The sequence below is a fragment of the Fukomys damarensis genome, unplaced genomic scaffold, assembly GCF_012274545.1.
Source record: "Fukomys damarensis isolate Sample0158 unplaced genomic scaffold, DMR_v1.0_HiC HiC_scaffold_21, whole genome shotgun sequence".
NCBI lineage: Eukaryota > Metazoa > Chordata > Mammalia > Rodentia > Bathyergidae > Fukomys > Fukomys damarensis.
In genome coordinates, this window is record NW_022900933.1 from 30,217,989 (window position 1) to 30,237,854 (window position 19,866).

Here is a 19,866-nt window from a genome sequence, read left to right on the forward strand (position 1 = left end):
GTTACATTTTCAAAGCTGTAACACAGTCCTGATTTTACACGTGTCCTACTTTTAAAGAAATAACAACAGCACTGTAATCTAAATAGTTTTTCTAATTCTTATATTAAACCACCACAGAATATAAATGTTAACAATAAAAAATACATATGCTACCTAAAAATAAGTCAACTGGTTGACATGAATATTGTCATCAAATACTCAACACTCACTATCACAAGAAAAACTAGGAAAAGGATGGCATCGATTTTTATCAGAAAGCAAATATCTGCACTTGACTGAACACTAGATGGCACTATTTGACGGCAAGCTGCACTTTACGCTCAGTTCCCACGTTTGAAAATTTCTGTTCATCTTAATTGTGGTATAATTCCACTTAATAACATGAAGCTATTTAAGCACATAACAAACAATACCAAAGGCTTAAAAATACATTCCATGTTACTCATTTTTATTTATTTGCTGCTGGGGCCTAAACCTAGGGCCTTCTGCATGCTAAGCATATGCTGTACCACTGATTACACCTCCAGCCCCAAATGTCAGACTCCTCACCAGAGGGGGAAATGCCTATTACTTCTAGAGCAACACATTTACATTTTCGATACTAACAGTAATACTGAATTTCATATAAATGCCGGCTTTGTGCCACACAAGGAGCTGGACTCACTATGCATCATCTCATTTAATGCACACAGCAGTCTTACAAAGCAGGTATTACACTGTTCCTGATGAAGAACTGCACCTCATACAGCTCAAGGGCTCTGCCTGAGGTCAGACCACAGTTCATGAAGGACAAACCCAGGATTCATGCTGAAGACTGATACATTTAGATTCTAGGCTTCTTTGGGACACACCAGAAACATCAGCAGCATAATAACAAATAACTGCTATCCATGCAGTCAGTATTCATCACGTGTACATTTGTGCCAGAGACCCTGTAAGTGGGGGTCCCAACAGGTCAGACCACTGACAGCCAAAGATCTGACTGGCTCAATAAGTAGAAAACCTGGAGCTTCCTGTCCAGAGTTATTTCCTGTCTCTGCTGGCTCTCATCCCACTCCTATCTGCCCACCGCGAGAGCTGCAGGAAGGGGGTAACCTGTTATAATTAACTGGAGTTATAGCATTTTAAAAAATCAGCTCTTAAAAATAAATCTTCATGTTCAACTAAAGTCAAATGCAACAAAGTCCAACTCTTCCCACACAACTGAAGCTGCTTACTGCTTACCAAACATGGCCTCTTCCGTGCCAGGCAATGCAGGGTGAGATAACATGCTGCCGTCCTTAACCGCAGACAAAGTGCTCAAGCACTTCCCATAAAGATTGTGGATTTTTGAAATCGAAAAGGTGCTAAACTGGCTCTGGCAAAATAAAAGGTATTTCTGCCAAAGAGCACTATTATTGGGATGGAGGAAGATCAGTTTCTGCCACTCTTTGACCAGTGTGGAAGGCTCCCAGAACTCGGCACACAGCTTCAGCTTGGCCAGCTTCAGATCCACACTGCTCTGATTGCTGTCAATGGCCCGCTCCAGAATGGCCAGCTTCTTTTCCAGGATGAGCTTCAGGGACTTCTTCTGCTTCTCCTGCTCTCCCTCCTCAATGGCATACAGGCCAGGACTCCTCATGACCTCATCCTCAACAACAGAAACATCAAGTTACTAGTGAAAATGGAAGGGAGGCCTCTCAGAGCCTCAACAGTGCTTAAACTGACTGCCAGCTCTTGATGGGTTTTTCACCTCTCAAAACAGTTTACTCAGGGACTGGGGATCTAGCTCAGCAGCACCACACCTGCCTCCCAAGCACAAGGTCCTGAGTTTGATCCCCGGTACCAAAACATATTTACTCAGACTTTATTGATAGCCACTTATTTATCACAATTTCTTTTCATGAAAACTCCATTCCTAGGGTATATATGCCACCTAAATGACCTGTTTACTGTCATTTTTACCTGAGATTTATGTACAGTGCCTTTAAACCCTTTCCTGAAGAGTCAACCTTATCAATAGCACAGCCAGATATGGAACAAAATCTAATACTTGCAGGAATGGTTCAAAATGCAGGATGAAAACATATATTTGGGGAAGCTCTAACTGGCTTGTATGCTCAGTAACTTCCTGAGCAACCCTGCCTTTCTCACAATTCTGAAAAGCCTGGGCGGGTCATACTTCAGGAACACCTCTCCCTGCCTGGTGAACATCTACTCTTCTCTCCAGTCTGTTCCTGGGCTGGAGATGTAGCTGGGTGGCAGCGCGCTTGCTTAGCATGTATGAATCTGGGCTAGATCCCCAGCACTACAGTCTCCTCTCCCTTGGCAGCCTTTCCTCCTCTCTAGTGACACCCCCTCTCCCCCATTCTCAAGTCCCCCGAACACATTCCCTACCTCAGGCTGCATTTATTCCTCAGGCATAAGGCTTCCTCACTGGACTTGGAGCAGGCTGAGGGCAAGGACTATATTCTAATCACCTTTATGTGCCCAGCACCAGGCTTTCTCCCCGCAGCTCAAGAAGTGCTGTGGAGGAAATGGTCTGCCCCAAATCAGTAAAGTCATTCCAAGGTAAGAGAACCAGACCAGTGGCACTTACCTGAAAAGCCACAAACGACATCCACAGCTGAATATCCCGAGGATTCTCCCGAACCTTCCTGTTAAACTCCTCCACCTTGGCCTTGAGAATACCATCCTCTCCATCTGGCTGGGAGTCCGGCTGCTTCGATTCTTGCTCTGAAGGACCTTGTCCTTGTAGCCACTGTGTGGTTGACTGATCATAAATCCCCAGAGGATTCAACCAGGTCGTAACAGGAGCAGCCACATTATCTGAGTCCTTCACTGGGATAAACAAGACTGGCTCAGAGGAAGGAGGCTCTGTTTTACTGGTAATAGCAACTCCATCGATGTTCATTAGTCCCACACTCTTCTTGGTAAAATAGCGCTCAACATGCTTGTGTGAATGCTTCTTCACTGTGGAAACTCCTTCCCAAGATACACACTGCTTCTTAGGGTTAATGCCCAGGCAGGAGTCTCCTTTCCTCTTGTATCTGACATGTGGAAAAGAAAAGACTTTGTGACTTGCTAGTGACTGGGGGCTCATTAGACCCAAACTCTAGTTACCCAGGCTCGCTGCATGTATACAAATTCACCTTGCCTTCAAATTGTTTTTATTTAGAGCCATATGACGATTAGCAATTACCTTTCTGTCGGGCTTGACTTCTTCCTGTTACAGTTTAACCCTTTATTAACATCTCCCTGAATTTAAATAACATGTCTTCTACATTGTAGAAACTTGTATTTTTCTAAAGCTTTGTAGTTCAAGTAGTCATATATTCTGTCATTTGATCATCACAGCCATATGTGACAGGTAAGGAAGAAAGTATCATCCCCTCCTTGATGCAGTTCCTAAATAAGCACACTGAGACCTGGAACCTAGGTCAGCTATCTCCTAGATCACTCCTGTTTCCTCAATACTATCTTGCATACCTGCTTGAGAAGACAATACATCTAAGATTCTTTTTTTAATCCTGAAACAAAGTATGTCAAGTGAACTTATATTTGGTTGTTTTCTACTCTAGTAGAAGAGAGACTGGGCTTTAAAATGCTTTTATGAAACATTTAGATGTTCCCAGAGTTACCGACAGACAACTAATGAATACTTGCACAGGACAGGGCTAAAGAAAATTGTTCACTTTTCTGTATGTATGATAGCAAATAATCCAATTAAAAACTGAGCAAAAGATATCAGCTAAAATTTCAGACAAGAAAACATGAATGGCGAACAGAAATATGAAAAAGTACTCAATATCATTAGTGATCAACGGAGTGCCAATTAAAACCGCAATGAGACAGACACACTGCATACCCTTGGAACAGCTAAAATGTGTAAGACTTACACCACCAAATGTCAGTGAGCAACCACAGTTCTCATGTGCTGATGGTGGGAACACGAACTGGTAGAACCACTCTGGGAAAAGGACTAGCAGTTTCTTAAAATACTAAACACACACCTACCCTATGACCCAGCAATTCTATTCCTAGGTATTTACCCAAGAAAAGGAAACCATAGGTATACACAAGATTTGCACATGAATGTTCTCAGTAGCTTTATTCTTCACAGCCAAACACTGGAAAGAGCCCAGGTGTCCACCAGCAGAAGAACAAGCAGTGGTATACCATACAATGGAATACTACTATCAATAAAAAGGAACAAACTGCTGATAAATGTCAATGGATAAATCTAAGAAATGCTGTAATGAGCGCAAGAAGCCAAATACAAAAGACTGTACTGTATGATTCCATGTATATAAAATTCTAACTCAGCAAAACTGATCAATGGTAGAAAAAAATGAGAATGGTCACTGTCCTTAGGAAGTGTGGATGGCGACAGAATGGAAAGGAGCATAGGAAATGCTGGGGTGGGATCACAATAACAGTGTGCATTTATATAGAGGTCTGGGTTACACAGATGTATACACTTGTCAATACCTGAAATTGGCATATGAATTGCAGCAGATTTTAAATTTTTAAAATATTGAATTTTAGCTAGTAATATGCATGCTGATATATTTAGGTAGTAGTACAATAAACCGTCTGCGGTTCACTTTAAAATGCATTCAAACAATAAGATGGTTGACAGACAGATGTGTGACAAAGCAAGAACAGGAGGATGTTAGTGTAGAATGTAGGAAGTGGTTACATGAGTGTAAAGTTCTTTCAACTTCTGCTGTATACTTGAACATCTGTATGATAAAACACTGTGGTCAGAAGAGGGCAGGGAAGAGCGGGCTCTACTTCTGTCAGCTCCCAGAAAGCTCTGTTCCACTTCGCCCTGGGCCCACCTCGGCTCTCTCCACTGTCCAGGGCCCTCCTGGCCTGCCCTGCCTTCTCCATCACTTAAGGAAAATATTTCCTCACATATACATACAAGTTCTCCATGAAACCCTGCCATGGCGTGAATGTCTTTCTAGAAAGTTTTAAGCCCAACCCCCAAATTCATTTGATGATGGATGTTCACAGGTGTAGCTTTGGGAGGTAACTGGGACTGATAAGGAAATCAGAATGAAGCTCCCATAACGGGACTGGCAGATTTATAGGAGAAAAGGAAGAGAGACTTGAGCAGGCATGTTTGTTCCATCTTAGCATGTGATGTCCTCTGCCATGTTATGATGCAGCAGGAAGACACTGAGCTGAGGTCCATGTCATCCTCTAGGACTTCTCAGCCTCCAACCATGAGTCAAATAAACTTCTTTATAAATTACCTGGTTTCAGGTATTTCAGTACAGCAACAGAAAACAGACTATCTCTATCACACTCAATTCCTCCTAGATTACATTAGGATAATCTTTCTCTATTGCACCGAGAATCAAAAGCAACCAGAACCAGGCTGCGGTGTACCTTGGTGGTAGTGTGTACAGTGTAGCATTCATGAGGCAATCTCAAGCACCACAAACATACATATGAACTTAACAAATGAGCATCAGGTTGCTCTAAATAAGCCTGTCATTCTAGAAGGAACAAATTTCAATTAAAAAAGCTAATTTTGTATCTTTACTACTAATTCAATATTATTTCCTCATTAGTTACAAATGTACACTCTTACATTGCCCAACTACCTGTGTCTAAATTCCAATACTACCACTGACTAACTGGATAAACTTAACCATGTTATTAAAAGCTGTGTCTATTAGGCAGCTTTTCCTTACTATAACAAAATACCTGAGGCAGGCTACCTTATAAAGAAGAGAGGTCTGGTTTGGCTCATAGTTTTGGAGGCCAGAAGTCCAAACAGCAGGATGCAAGAACTGGTGGGGGCCCTTTTCACTACATCACATCGTAGCAGGAATGCGTGTATACCTCTGTGCCCATCTGTTCTCTCAGTCTTTCCTTACAAAGACACAAGGATTCACTCACGGGGCTCAAGCCAAATGACAAAATCGAATCCAATCATTTTCTAAAGGTCTCATTATCAACACCAAAGTTAGATTAAGTTTTCACCCCCTGAATACCTTCAACATAAGGCTTTGGGGATTAAACTGCATGAATTCAGAGGCACAAACTACATTCAAACCACAGAGTGGCTCATACCTGTAATCCAGCTACTCAGAGGCTGAAGCAGGAAGATCACAAGAGTGAGGTCAGTCTGAGCAACTTACTAAGTCTCTATATCAAAATAAAGTCAGAAAAGGGCTGGAGATGTAGTTCAGTGGTACCACACAGAAGGCTGAGGGTTCAATCTCCACTACCATAAAAACAAAAAAGCACTATCTGTGCCTCCGTTTCCCCATATGTCAAATGGGAATAACAAGGGGACCTGTGTCACAAAATTACTGGGATGGTAAAAAACTGTACAAATGTAAAACCTTTGGAAGATTATCTGCAACAAAGCAAGAGCTAGATAAGTTTAAACTGTTTTTCACATTTTATAAAACTTGGCTCCTCCTAAGCATATGCCAATTATTTTATCTGCTATGTGGCCAAAGAAACAATCTACTCAAAAATGGAGGAAAAAACTGAGCTGAACTTCACTGAAAGACAGTATTTTACTCCTAAGGATTTTCAAAAAGTAATGACTATCATTTCCATGTGACACACTAACTTCAGAACCTAAGCCCTGTTTACCATTATACTCCACACACCGGTATCAGTGCTGGGTGCACATTCTGTTCCACTGAGCTAAACTTGACTCCCTGCACTTCTATTCAGTCTTGGTTCTGCCTCCCTGAGTCACACAGAACACTGTGTGTCCAAAGGACAGCCCAGCAAAGCTTAAACGACAATTATCCTGTCTCTGCCAAGGGCCAATATTCATTACCCCTCGCCTAATTCTCACAGGATGGAGCAAGTCTAAATCATAAGTAACTTCTTACCATCCTCTCAAGGATCTAGGACTGTCACTGTTCTTCAAGTGTGAAAACGTAGGGCCTAACAGAGCATCCCCACTGTCCTCTGACCAGCTCAGAGGGCTGTGTGATCCACATCTTCCCAGATCTGGGCAATAACAGTTATACAGGCAAGACTGTCCCACTGAAACTTAAATTACAAGGAAATCAACAATGCCCCAAGTCTTTTACTAGTACTATCTTTGCACTTTAGACTACTAAAGTTGGGCCTAATTACTCTTCTTCCAAAAAACTGTGCCTTTCATTAGCAGAAACTCAAGAGCTACTCTTTGTTAATGTTTTTTTCATCTATTAATAAATAACCCTTTAAAGTTGCATACCAAGTTCCAATTCTATATCAAATATTAATGATAACTGAGTGTAAAGCAGGACATGAATTCTAATTTCCAATTTACAAATTAAAAAAAAGAGAGAGAAGCTCAAAAGATACGTGACCTGCCTGGGATTATGCAACAAGTCAGCAGCAGTCAGAATGAGAACACAGGTCCTCTGTTTCCAACTCCAAAAGTGGAGTGTATTACCACAAACCTACCTCTACTTGTTCAAACCCCAACCATGCTGCTCCCTGGCTGCCTGATCTTAAGCAGCTCCTTAACCTTGCTGAGATTCCTTTTCGTTCCCAAGGTACATCTGTGGGCACTGACAGGTTGACACTGTGAAATGAGGAGACAGCCAGAGCGCACGCCTCCTGCTAGGTCATGTTTGTGACTTCCCCATCTCAGTGGGGACCCAGATCTGAGGCACTACCCTGTCGCAGCACAGAAACCCATGGACACTGCACTTGGCATTAAAATAACCCCAAAAGTAGCTTGGCATGGAGGCACATACCTATAATCCCAGCATTCTAGGAGGCTGACAGGAGGATCCTAAGTATGAGACCAGCACGGATAACTTAGTGAAACCATGTCTCAAAATTATAAAAATAAAAGGGCTTGGAGTTATCTCAGTGCCAAGGCCCTGGGTCCAATTCCCAGTACTAAAAAAAAAGTCCAAAAATAATGAATATACTTAAAATGATAGTCATTTATTCTTTGCCATGAAGCTTTTGTCAACAGTGTACAGATTAAAAGCAACTGTTGCAAATTCATCATAAAGGAAATTTTAGTCGGAATTATGTGATGAGGTATAATGTCAGGATGAGTGAAATATGACTGAAATTTGGAAGAGCGGTAAGGTACTGGAAACAGAAATTTTAAAGTAATTGGCCTAGGGCCGGGGATTTAGCTCAGTGGCACCAAGCCTGCCTCGCAAGCACAAGGTCCTGAGTTCAATTCCTGGCACCAAAACAAAGTAATTGGCCTATACAGAAAAACTATCTCCAAGATTTCCTCTTGATCTCGTATTCTGTGATTCTCCAGCTCTGACTTTCATTACCTGCAAACTCTGTCAAGAGTAAAGACCGTGTATTATTGCTCTTTATAATCCACGTTTCCTACAAATTACTAAGTGTCTAAAGGGTTTTAATAGGTACTAAAGTTGTTGTTGTTGTTGAGACAGGGTCTCAGTAAGTTGCCCACCCTGGCCCTGAACTCACAATCCTCCCCCTCTGCCTCCCAAGTAACTGGGATAACACGCACAAGCCACTGCACTTGCCTTACACAAGTATTTTTGATTTGACAGTTTACAGGGAAAACGTTCAAACTCAATACAACAAATATTCATTACAGCAAATAACACCACCTATTTTTATGATCATCTGGTGTTACATGCCAGAAATAATTTGAAAGTCAATACCACTAAATGTCATTTTCTGAAATGGCATTATGTGGGGGACAGATAAATAAAAGGCTTTTGCTACTTTTTAAAATGGCATATAGATTAGAACAAATGGGTTCTGGATACTCATCACAATTAATTATCGTATTTTTAGATTCATTCATCCAACAAACATTTATAAAATATCTACTACACCAGGCACTGTGCTAAGCACAAAGGATAATAAGATTAATCTGACCTGACCACAAGGATTAAGCTTTCAATTTAGAATGTGGGATGAAGTGTGTCCCTTTAACAGCTTAACAATGATAAGAACCAAAAGAATCTATGAGAGAGAAATAAAGAGGCAAACAGACAATGCTCAGAGTTCAGAGGAGAAACAAGTCACTTCCAACAGCAAAAATCAGGGGAAATAATATGGCTACCTTGCTATATCTCCTCTGTAAAGAGACTTATATTCCCAGTTTGCAGGATCCGGTTTCCTATCTGTTCTGAAGATTTCTCCTGTCAGAGTCTGGATGTCCTCAAGCCAGAAAGAGTGATGCCCAACATCAGCAGCAGCATTGTTTCCATAACTGTGGGACAAAAGAAAAGGAGACACGCTTCAGAAATCTTCCAAAATATCAAAGTTCAGCTTTTCAAACCCCACACAGCATCAAAAACACCGAAGTACATAAAATTGCACATGTCATAGAGATGAGAGGAAAATTCTTACTCTGGGAAAAGTTTTTAAAGTAAAGCAAAACTAAATGACAAGGAAAGTCTCAGAAATTAAGATGAAGTATTACTGGAGTTTTAGGACAAAACCCAGCTTCAGGGGTCCCAACAGACCACACTGGAAGATCCATCCTATAACACCAATCAAGGAGATGGGCAGCAGTAAAGGGTAGGAAAGGAGCTTTAATCAGCATGGCCACGCTGGGATACACAGATCAAAAGGTTCAAAATCTGTCTTCAGGGGGCTGGCAGAGCTTTGGGGTAGGAAAGAGGAAACAAAGGCAGAATTTGGTGTTTTTAATAACTAGTCAGGCTGTGTTCTGGTTGATCAGTATCTCAGGACCAGTGCTGTGAGATTCTCCAAGAGTCATCATCACTTGAGGGGGGATTTGGCTTTCATCATGAGATGACAGTTCCCACCACGTGATGGGGAAAGTGCCCCTGCTTAGTGGTTGACTTCATCAAGGGTGGTCTGTGAGGCTCTGTGAGGCTGACAACTAGATGTCCCCATAATCACTTTACTTACTCTTATCTTGAAGTCCCCTCAGTCTTGAAGAGGGATGGGACAGTGTAGGTAGATTTAGGACTAATAAACTTTATATCACACTCCTTCATGCAGAACAGAGCAGGGATCTGATCCAAAGTTTTTAGGTAATAAAGGAGAAACATGAAGGCAGAGATGCTAAACTTCATCCTGCTTTTAGTCCCTCACTGGGCACCTGAAGGCCCAATCTGTGAGTTCTTGCCACAGAAGGATATAGGTGTTCTCTTCAAATATTTCATTTAAATGCCTTTAATTAGAATTTCAAATGTATTTCTAAATAAGGTTTTTTTTCCTTTAAAAAAACAACTCCTATTCTGAGGCACTTTAGAATGCTACACAGAGGGAACTACCACACATTCCAAGGTGATAATCACGACGTGACAGTGGCTACCTTTGCTTCACCTAACTCAGCGATGGTGAAACTTTTAGAGACCGAGTGTCCAAACTGAAACCCAAAACCCACTTATTTATCACAAAGTGCCAACACTAACACTAGAATTAAACTTGAACACTGAGGTTTTACTATAGAAAAAAACAACTGTTATCCAGTGCTCGGCTGCTGGGGTGACTTGACTCTCGCTGCGGCACATGCACCACAGGCTTGCCGCCACTGACCTAACTTACGTCAAAGTGCTCGAACACCTTACTCCGACTCACTACTTCAGAAAGGCACTTGTCGAACTGCTTGCTCAGGTGTGGTCTCGGTTCATCTTTGCAGTCCTGTCCGGTGTGTTTGGTCTGCATGTCTGCACTTCCTACAGAAAGAGCAGAATCCCGAGAGTCCCTAACACAGACCCTTATTTAGCTCATTGAATCAGTTTGTGGACTGGCCAGCTTTCAGCTCAGATACAAAGGAAAGGAACCGCTTCCCCAGGAGTTCACTGAGAGGGAGGGAAGCATTTTCTGGCATCTAACATCTTTTTTTCTCTAAAGAAAATCAGCTCATAATGCGGATGGCACAATATGCTGCCAAATGAGTCAAAACAGCCATTAACTGTGGTTCCATCTTTGTATTTTAGCTCTGCCTAGACACAAACAAAGATTCTGGAGGATTCTAAATCATGACTCACAGAGAATACAAAGGAATGGCATTTCAAGGACACAAAAGTAGCCACTTAATAAATAAGTGTTGAACAAGGAGCCTCAGGTTAAAATATAAAATGTATTAAGACGAATGTTAATACAATCACCTTCATGACAACTGTCAAGGCTCTTCCATAAAAACTGCAAGCGACAGAGAAAAGAGGAAGGACAGCCCACTGGGAAAAGACCAATGCATTCTAGAAAAGGGAAAGCCAACTAGAGAGGGCAGGTGGAAGTGAATGCAGATCACACCCTGGGAGTAAACAAGTCTTCTCTCTACCCTCCTGGGTACCGAGGTCAGGAAGCAGGATGTGGTGGGTGAGCTGTGTGCTAGGAAAGAGCTGCCTCCACCTTACATGATGGAAAACGCATCCCAGGAAACAAAGGCCAGTTAGTAGCTGAAACCTCTAGGGATCTCCTACAGGAAAGTCCCACAGGATATGCTACCCTCCCTGCACCCACTCTCCTGACATCATGGAAAGACATTCACAACACACTTACACCTTGATCTTTGTCTATGTGGAAACAAACAGTTCTTCCAGGTCAACTTCCCCAAAAAGAAACCACAGAAGTTAACAGCAAGAAAGCAAAAGAGAAGGACAAGAAAAATGTATTTTGATCTTAGTAAGGTTATCCCACCAAACAGCAAACTGAAAATGCTATTTGGATCATGAAACCACTAAGAAGCTACGCTCTCTGAAATGGTTAAAGCATACACTGAAATTAACAGTCTGCCAAATTCTTGTGGTAGTCCCTATTTGGTTTCAGGAAATCCTTTACAACTCATTTCCTCAGCTCTAAAAAAGGACAAACAGATAAAAGGTAAAATTTCAGGGGCTAGGGATTTAGCTCAGCGGTTCGGTGGCCTACCTTCGGTGACCCGAGTTCAATCCCTGGTACCCCCCCCAAAAAAAAGGTAAAATTTCAGAAGCTGTAACAAAGTAGTTTCTTTGAAGACATACCCAAAAGCAAGGCTATAGGGCTAGCTGTGCAGCTCAGTGGTAGAGCATGTACCTAGCACATATAAGGGCTGGGATTTGATCCTTTATATCACTGAGTGGGGCAGGTGGGCAGACAGACAGATGGACAGATGGACAGAAAGACAGTAGCTCAGTACAGTGGCACACACTTATTATCCCAGTACTCTGGGACGCTAAAGCAGGAAGACTAGCAAGTCGCAGGCCTTAGTGGGCAACTTAGTGAGACAGAGTCAAAGGGAAGGAAAAACAAAATTTAAAGGGCTGGGAATGTAACTCAGTGCAAAGGCCCTGGGTTCAGTTCCCAGTGTCACAATAATAAATATATTATAGACAGAAAGCAAGAATATCAGTAATATATTCACTCACTCATTCAGCAGCAACACTGTATCAGGCTTTGGATCAGTGCTGGGGGACAGTGGAAAGCAGGCAGCTCTAATTCTATCCTCCTGAATTCAACCCAATTCAGAATCTTTAGCTTAGCTCCTTTATTTCTTCCTCCTAAGAGCAAGCATGGGTTACAGGTACAGCACCTGAGCTACTGAGGGCTGAATAAACTTGGCTCCTCTGAGCCAGAAACCAACAGTGCTCATCACTGCTCTGCTGACACCACTCTAGGACCCCGCAAGACTGCAGCGTTTGCATCTGATGGAAACTCTCAGGCCATCCCAGGCCTGCACCAGTTCAGGGCTCTTACTGACATCCATCGGCCTTCCAAGCGCACAACAAAAGCAAATAAATCTCTGAAGAGCTGCAAAGACCTCAACAGCATTAATTTTTTAAAAATATGCTCGGAACAAGTACTTCACTCTTCTCTCTTCTAGACTGTAGAAGCAATGAAGAAAAAAACTGGATAAGAAATAATTCAGGTAGTTTTATCACATACCATCTTTCCCCCTTTCTATGCAAGAGGATGTTCGGCTAAGCAGAGAGGAAAAGCTATCCTGAGTACCCACACTGTGCCCCTTTGGTGAAATGATGAGCAATTCGCTCAAGCAGACAGCAGAGTGAGACACGAGGAGAAATAAAGCCCCCAAGGACAGGAAATACTGTGGTCATCAGCTGTCCTGCACCTTCACGACGATGGTTCTCAACAGATACGAGGTAAAGGAGAAGGGCAAATACCAACAACTGAAGAGCTACACTGACCTTAACCAAAAAGAGGGCAAGGGGTGGAGGGGAGAGAGAGTAAGAGAGAAAGAGATCGAGATCATGAATGCAGGATGGAACAAACCTCAAGAAAATGCTTTTTGGGCTAAGTGTGGATGTCAACAGCCCTCAGGCATGGAACCCTTGAAGCACAGTGCACTGACCCATATGCCCGCTGTGTGCTACACTGTGCTGTCTTTCAGAAAAGCCAAAGATGATCTTTTCTTGTTTTGTTTTCTTGAGACAGGGTCTTGCTCTGTAGTTCAGGCTGGAACTTACTATACAGCCTAGGCTGGCCTTGAACTTGCAGTGATCCTCCTGCCTCGGCCTCCTGAGTGCTAGGATTACAGATATGTGCCACCGTGTCTGGCCCATATCAGATTCTGATACAATCATTACTGTGTCTAAATAATATTTCTTAAACAAAATTATGTCCTTAGTTTTTATGATAGTTTTTCTTTTGTTTTTAAGCTGATCTAATGGGAGAGTTCTCTCTCTCTTCCTTTGGTTCTAGGGATTAAACCCAGAGCATTCAAACTGAGCTACGTCCCCTTGGAACTGACCTCAACAAGCTGTCCAGGCTTAACTCAGCCTTGTGTCTCCTGCCTCAGGTTCCCAAAGTGCTGGGGTTACAGGGTTACTACACCTGCCTAGAGTTCTCTTTTAATTGACTAGCTAAACAAACATTCAAACACCAAACTTGTGGCAACAATCAAGAGAGAAAAATTCAAACTTAAAATATCACCAGCATCTGAGAACAGTAAGCTACCTGACTTTCTCAGACTCCTTCTGACTACTCCTGATGCTTCGGGACAATCTGTCCTTTCCAGAGTCACTTTCCGGCTCAGACTCACTGCTACTCGACTGTCCATGTTTCCTCTTCGTCTTCTTATAGTGCTGATGCTTCCTTTTTTTCTTTTTTTCTTTCTTCTTTTTTCTGCTTATTTGTGTGAGCTTTTTGTTAGTGTCACTCTCATCTGAAGGCTGTGATTTCAAAGGACTCCTGTTGGGGAAAATCAACTTCAGAATTACTTTCAAAAGACAGGGAAAATATTATGTAAAAAGTAAATAAACAAATAAATATGTAATAGGGATACAGTATACAGTTTTTTCCTGGATTATAACTAAACTTAAGACTTAAGAATTGTACCTGGGGCCAGGAATGTAGCTCAGCAGCACGGTGACTGCCTGGCAAGCGCAAGGTCCTGATTTCGATTCCCAGTACAAAATAAAAAAAAGAACTATACCTAAAATAAGTGATAGTTTCTAAACCTGTACTTTCATATGTATTCATCTTTAAATTAACCTACTAGTTACTTTGTTAAATAAAGTATTTTGGCAACATTATTAAAGGTTTATTTTCAGTGATACATACCAGGGTGTCCCTAAAACCAAAAACAAAAGGTTTAATTGTGGTCCTTGTTTTTCAAATTGAAAATGAATCCTTCCTCATCACTGAAATAACTTCCACGAAATTCTTCACAGACATCAACTTCCAAAAGGCTTCCTAGGCATTTAGTGTTCATATTTTTCACCTTTTTAATGAGACTCTCTAATCTATTTGTGAAAGAGTGCATTTCTCAACTCAGCGATCTACAAAAAATTATTTCACAGCTGGATAGAGATGCATGTCATTTTGCTCTCCCCAATGTTTTCATAGATTTTATCCTATGTTATGTGATATAGGCTATTTTTACGAAAGTGTTGAATATGCAATTAAAGAAATTCTAAATTACAATAGCCTAAAGGTTACTAAAGTTACCTGAGAAACACAATGTTGCCATTTCCCTCATGGCCTAATTATAGGCACTAATTGTGTCGCGCACTTGCTATTGCAATGCGAAGTGGGGATACAAGAACAATCTACAGAAATGAGGTCAGGGAAACAACCAAGCACCTCATTACTCTAAGTAAAAGAAAAGCTTCGCTGTGTTTTCGCTATAGGCTTTTCTACGCACATCATTTAAGCTAAGCTAGAGACAATATACGAACAAAGGCTAAAATCCGTCTGTCGAAAAACTACCTTGTCAGTGTGGACCCTTCAGAAACAAGGGCTGTGGCCTCCTTGGTTTGTTGGTTCAGCGATGATGCTGTTGTTCCAACACAAAAGCTTGGGTTACTCAGCCAGTCTAATTCTGCATGTGCAAAAGGGAGAAAAATCAATAAAATTATTCAAAATGACTTCTAAAGCAGCAAATCCATCCATCTTATCAGCGGGGATCCCAATTCACAGCCCATGTCAGCCAGACACTTTCAATAGCCCACAGAAGCCAAACAGAATCCATGAAATTTTTATTTCACAGGACATGGTGCTTTAACACTCTCTAAAATATTTAAGACTGAAATCCTCTTGTGATATCAGGCTGTAGCTTAAGCAAAAGCCACATAACAAGTGTGTCCTAAAAGGCAACAAGGTTTTATGTATTCTATCCATGCTACCTAATGAGCCTGAATGCTTCCAAAGCATTAGGTCTGCTAACCTCAAATTTGATTTAGACAATTCCTAAAAATTAAAAAATCAAATCATGCATAAAAGTCCACAAAGCTTGATGTTATAAAGAAACTGAAAATCTTAAAAATATGCAATGGTAAAAATATGCAATGGTCTATCTTAGTATAGTAATTGCACCTTTCCTCATAACAATACTACTCTTTGGAAATAAAAACACTAGATTCAATTACTAATGCTAAAATCATATTCATGTTAATGATGATTACTTCTGAGTGATAAGATTAAATATCTAAAAATTTTTTTGCTTCCTACTTATCCATAAATTTCTAACTTTTCCATAGTAAATTATTTCTAAATTGCTTACTTTCTATTAAAGAGTCTGAACTATGAGGGAATATAAAGCAGGAGCCAGGTGTAGGATGGCACACACCTTTAATCCCAGCTCTCGAGAGGCTGAGCCTTGAGTTCAAGGCCAACCTGGGCTACACAGTTCAGGCCAGCTTGAACTACATAGCAAGACCCTATCTCAAAACAAACACACTAAAGAATAAAGCATGAGATGGCAGTAACAAGGAAGCCCATGCAGGGGCTCAAATTCTGTCCTGTTTTGTTTTAGGGTGAGAAGCCAGGGCACATCCATATGCTGAGGAAAAAACCCAGGAAATAGCTAAAGATCCGAGAAGAGGGTAACTGCAATTTTAAGTTTCACTGACATAATTTACATATCAAGAAGCCATTCTTTTAAGGGATGATGTTTAGCATAGAGTTGTAAAACTATCTCCGTAACTGCAGAACATTTTTTTCATCCCATAAAAAAATCGGACTCAGCAGTCAATGCCCATCCTCTCACTCCTAGTACCACCCTCTTCTGCTCCAATCACTCATCTACTTTGTCTCTACAGATCCACCTATTTTAGACATTTATTTTTTCTCTATCTGAGTTTATTGGTACATTTTAGGTATACAGTACAGTTACACTCATCTTTGGGATCTTGTACCTCTACATGACAGGTCTTGGTTCTCATTTTTTCCCCTTGTCCCTGCCCTCCCTTCACCCCTTCTCCCCTCCCCATTTACAAACACTTTATTTCCATTTTTTCATTTTCTTATATATATATTTTCCCCTTATTACCTTTCCCCTGCCCTTCCCACTTTCCCTACACCTTTAGCCCTTTTCTTCCTATTTCACATTAGACATTTAACTTAAATGAGCTCATACAATATGTACTCTTGTAACTGGCTTCTTCCACTTGTGTAATGTTTTTAAGGTTCATCCATGCTACAGTATGTCTTTCCTTCTTCTTGTCTAACAATAATCCATTTTGCTAGGCATGGTGTACATGACTATAATCCCTGCAGAAAGATCTCCGTGAGTTGAGGCCAGCCTGGGTTAAACGGAGAGTTCAAGGCCAGCCTGAACTACACAGTGAGATCCTGTCTCAAAACAAGAAAAGAAAAGAAAAATTTCCATTTTTTTGATATATCACATTTTCTTTACTCACCAGCTGTTGGGTACTTGGGACTATTATAAATAATGTTATGTACAAGTTTTTATATGGTAACTTTTCATTTCTCTTGGGTAGATATCTAGGAGTAGAACTGCTGGGGCATATGTAACTCGTGCAGCATTGTAGGAACTGCTTTCCAAAGCAGCTCTATCATTAGATTCCCATTAATGATACATGATTCCAGTTTCTCTGTCCCCAAGTAATTGTTACCATCTGATAACAGTCAGCCTTCTGAGTGTAATAAGTTAACTCAATGTGGCTTTAATTTGAACTTCCCTCGTGACTAATGATGCTGGCATCTTTTTATGAGTTTACTGGCTATGCTTTGGAAAAATAACTACTCAAATTCTTTGCCTATTTTTACATTGAGCTGTCTTTGGATTACTAAGTTCTACGAGTTCTTCACTTATTGTAGACTGTAGTTCCTTACTGTGACTACATCTCAGTGAGGGGCAACAGCAAGCATGTTCCCTGAAGACAGGCAGACCTGCTATATGGACCGGGCACAGAGGGGCACTGCCTGGCATACAGCAGATATTCAACAAATATGTGTAGGAAAGAGAAAAAGGAGGAAGGGTGGAGAAGTCCAACGCCAGGCTGCATGCGGGCCAAACACCACACTAAGCATGTGCATCTTTTCTGTTTGAATCAACGTAACAACACTCTAGAGGAAGTATGACGAAGGACACTGCACAGAACAGGAAACTAGGGCTCAAAGGAATAAAGTAATTTGTAAGGTCACACTTAGTAATTTACAACAACTGTTCACACAGTCTTCTATCTCCTTTTGCCTTCTGAGGTCATTCTCTTCCCTTGTGCTTAATTCCTGGCAAGGAATCAGCAAAAACAGTTCCTGTAGTTCACCAAGACCAGATTTATTTCCACAACAATCATATTCCATCGTGTGCAAAGGAAAGAAAAGTAGAAAAAGATGGAACAAACAGTGTGCTGGAAAAAGAAGCTCTCGAGCCACTTCAGTACATTTGTACTAAGTATCTGAGATAGACAGCTGGAAGAAAATGTAAACAAATAAAAACATCAAAACTGCATATACATGTGTCTGCCTGGCAAGCACAAAGTCCTGAATTTGACCCCCAGTACCAAAAAAAGAAAAAAAAAAAAAAAACATATACAGTTGTGACTCTCTTAGATCTTTCAAAAGGTACAAGACAGGCCTTTTAAGAATGCAAACAAGGGGCCGGGGATTTAGCTCAGTGGCTGCGCCACCTGCCTCACAAGCCCAAGTTCCCAAGTTCAATCCCTGTGCCAAAAAAAAAAGGAAGGAAGGAAAGAAAAGAAAAGAAGGCAACATGGAAATGAGAAAAAAAGTCGTTTATAAAAAATTACAACTTGGCATACAATCCTGTAATTACAGGCACATGGCTATAATCTCAGCATTCTGGGGACCTAAGGCAGGAAGATCAGAAGTTTGAGCCTAGCCTGGGCAAATTAGGGATTTACTGAGACCCTGTCTCAAAATAAAAACTAAAAAGTGCTAGAGATGTAGCTTAGTTGCTATGCCTCTGAGTTCAATCTGCAGTATCACTTACTTACATACAGCTCTTGAGTTTTAAATCCAAATCACCATGGACCCTTTGTGTCACCCTCATCTCAAAGGCCAAAAGGCATTTTCCACCTGACAAAAAGGTGTTTTGTTTTGTTTGTAGTATAATACCTGGCTATGCATGAATTATTCGGATAATCACTGACTGAATTACTACTGAAAGATTTTGCTGATCACCTAATCCATGGATTTTCAAACTTTTCTTAGCCAAGAAGTTCACTTTTCAAATAAAATCAGAGAAGTTCCATAGGCAGAACAGAAATGGAGGGGATGCTCTGGCTGGGTGTGCAGAGGGAGGGGCAGTCTCAGGAGGCTCTCTTAGAAGCAGAGCTGGGACCTCTCCCACCTCCCAGACACACGGCCAAGGGCACACCTGTGAACCTGGACCTACAAACTGCATCAAGTGCTCTCCACCACACCGTGGAGCTGCTGTATGCTCCACTTCTTCAACCAACAGGGTGATTCTCCTGAAGCCTCTTTGCCCTTGGTACATGAGGTTGTTCCAACAGTTTCACATTATAATCTCATTATCTGCATGCCAGTCTTCCCACTACATTCTAAGCCAGTGATGGTGAGTCTGAAGGCCTAAACTGCAACCCAAAACCCACTTATTTATCACCAAGTGCCAATACCGCAATTAAACCTGAATACAATACTGAGCTTTCAGTGTAGAAAAAAAACAACTATTATGTGATGCTCGGATGCTGGGGTGACTCGGCTTGCGGCCGACAAAGAGGGTTCAGCGTGCCCACTGTGACATGTAAGTTTGCCACCACTGTTCTAAAATAATGGATAACGACTCAGATTCTATGGGAACCGATTAGTAGCGATTATTGTGTCACAGGAAGTGGTGACAGAAAAAAAGGAAAAAACAAAAACATTCTGCCATTCAAACAAATACACCAACCAATTTATAACTCCTGCATTTTCATTTCTGCTCTCTCCACACCTCCCACCCATCTTTCCAAACTGCAAGCAGCATGAGGGTAGGAGCTACAAGACTATTTACTCCCTGTACATCTAATTCCTTATATGGTGCCTTAGCCCAAAACAGCTAGAACTCAATATATATTTGAACAAATAAAATGAATAAGGCTATAGACCAAATCTTTGTCTTTTTCTCCATCACTGCATGGACTGTATGTATAAACTAAAAAGTTGAGACTGTCCCCCCAAAAGTTTACTTTCTAGGTATAAAGCATGACCATTATGTTTCCATTTTTTACTATATGTATTTAATTATTAAATAAAATACTAAGTGGCCAGGGATTT

The 19,866-nt window shown here is 41.2% G+C and overlaps 1 protein-coding gene across 2 annotated transcripts in view; it reads right to left on the reverse strand.

Annotated features, from left to right (window-relative positions):
• Nrde2 (NRDE-2, necessary for RNA interference, domain containing) overlaps positions 1–19,866 on the reverse strand; it is a 46,737-nt gene that overhangs the window by 18,696 nt on the left and 8,175 nt on the right. For both annotated transcript variants that reach the window (XM_010616294.3, XM_010616293.3), the window contains exons 2-6: positions 15,094–15,205; positions 13,840–14,073; positions 9,026–9,175; positions 2,579–3,029; positions 1,225–1,630 (exon numbers count right to left, since the gene is read on the reverse strand). In XM_010616294.3, the coding sequence (XP_010614596.1) occupies positions 1,225–1,630; positions 2,579–3,029; positions 9,026–9,175; positions 13,840–14,073; positions 15,094–15,205 (1,353 nt within the window). The remainder of the gene's footprint in view (positions 1–1,224; positions 1,631–2,578; positions 3,030–9,025; positions 9,176–13,839; positions 14,074–15,093; positions 15,206–19,866) is intronic.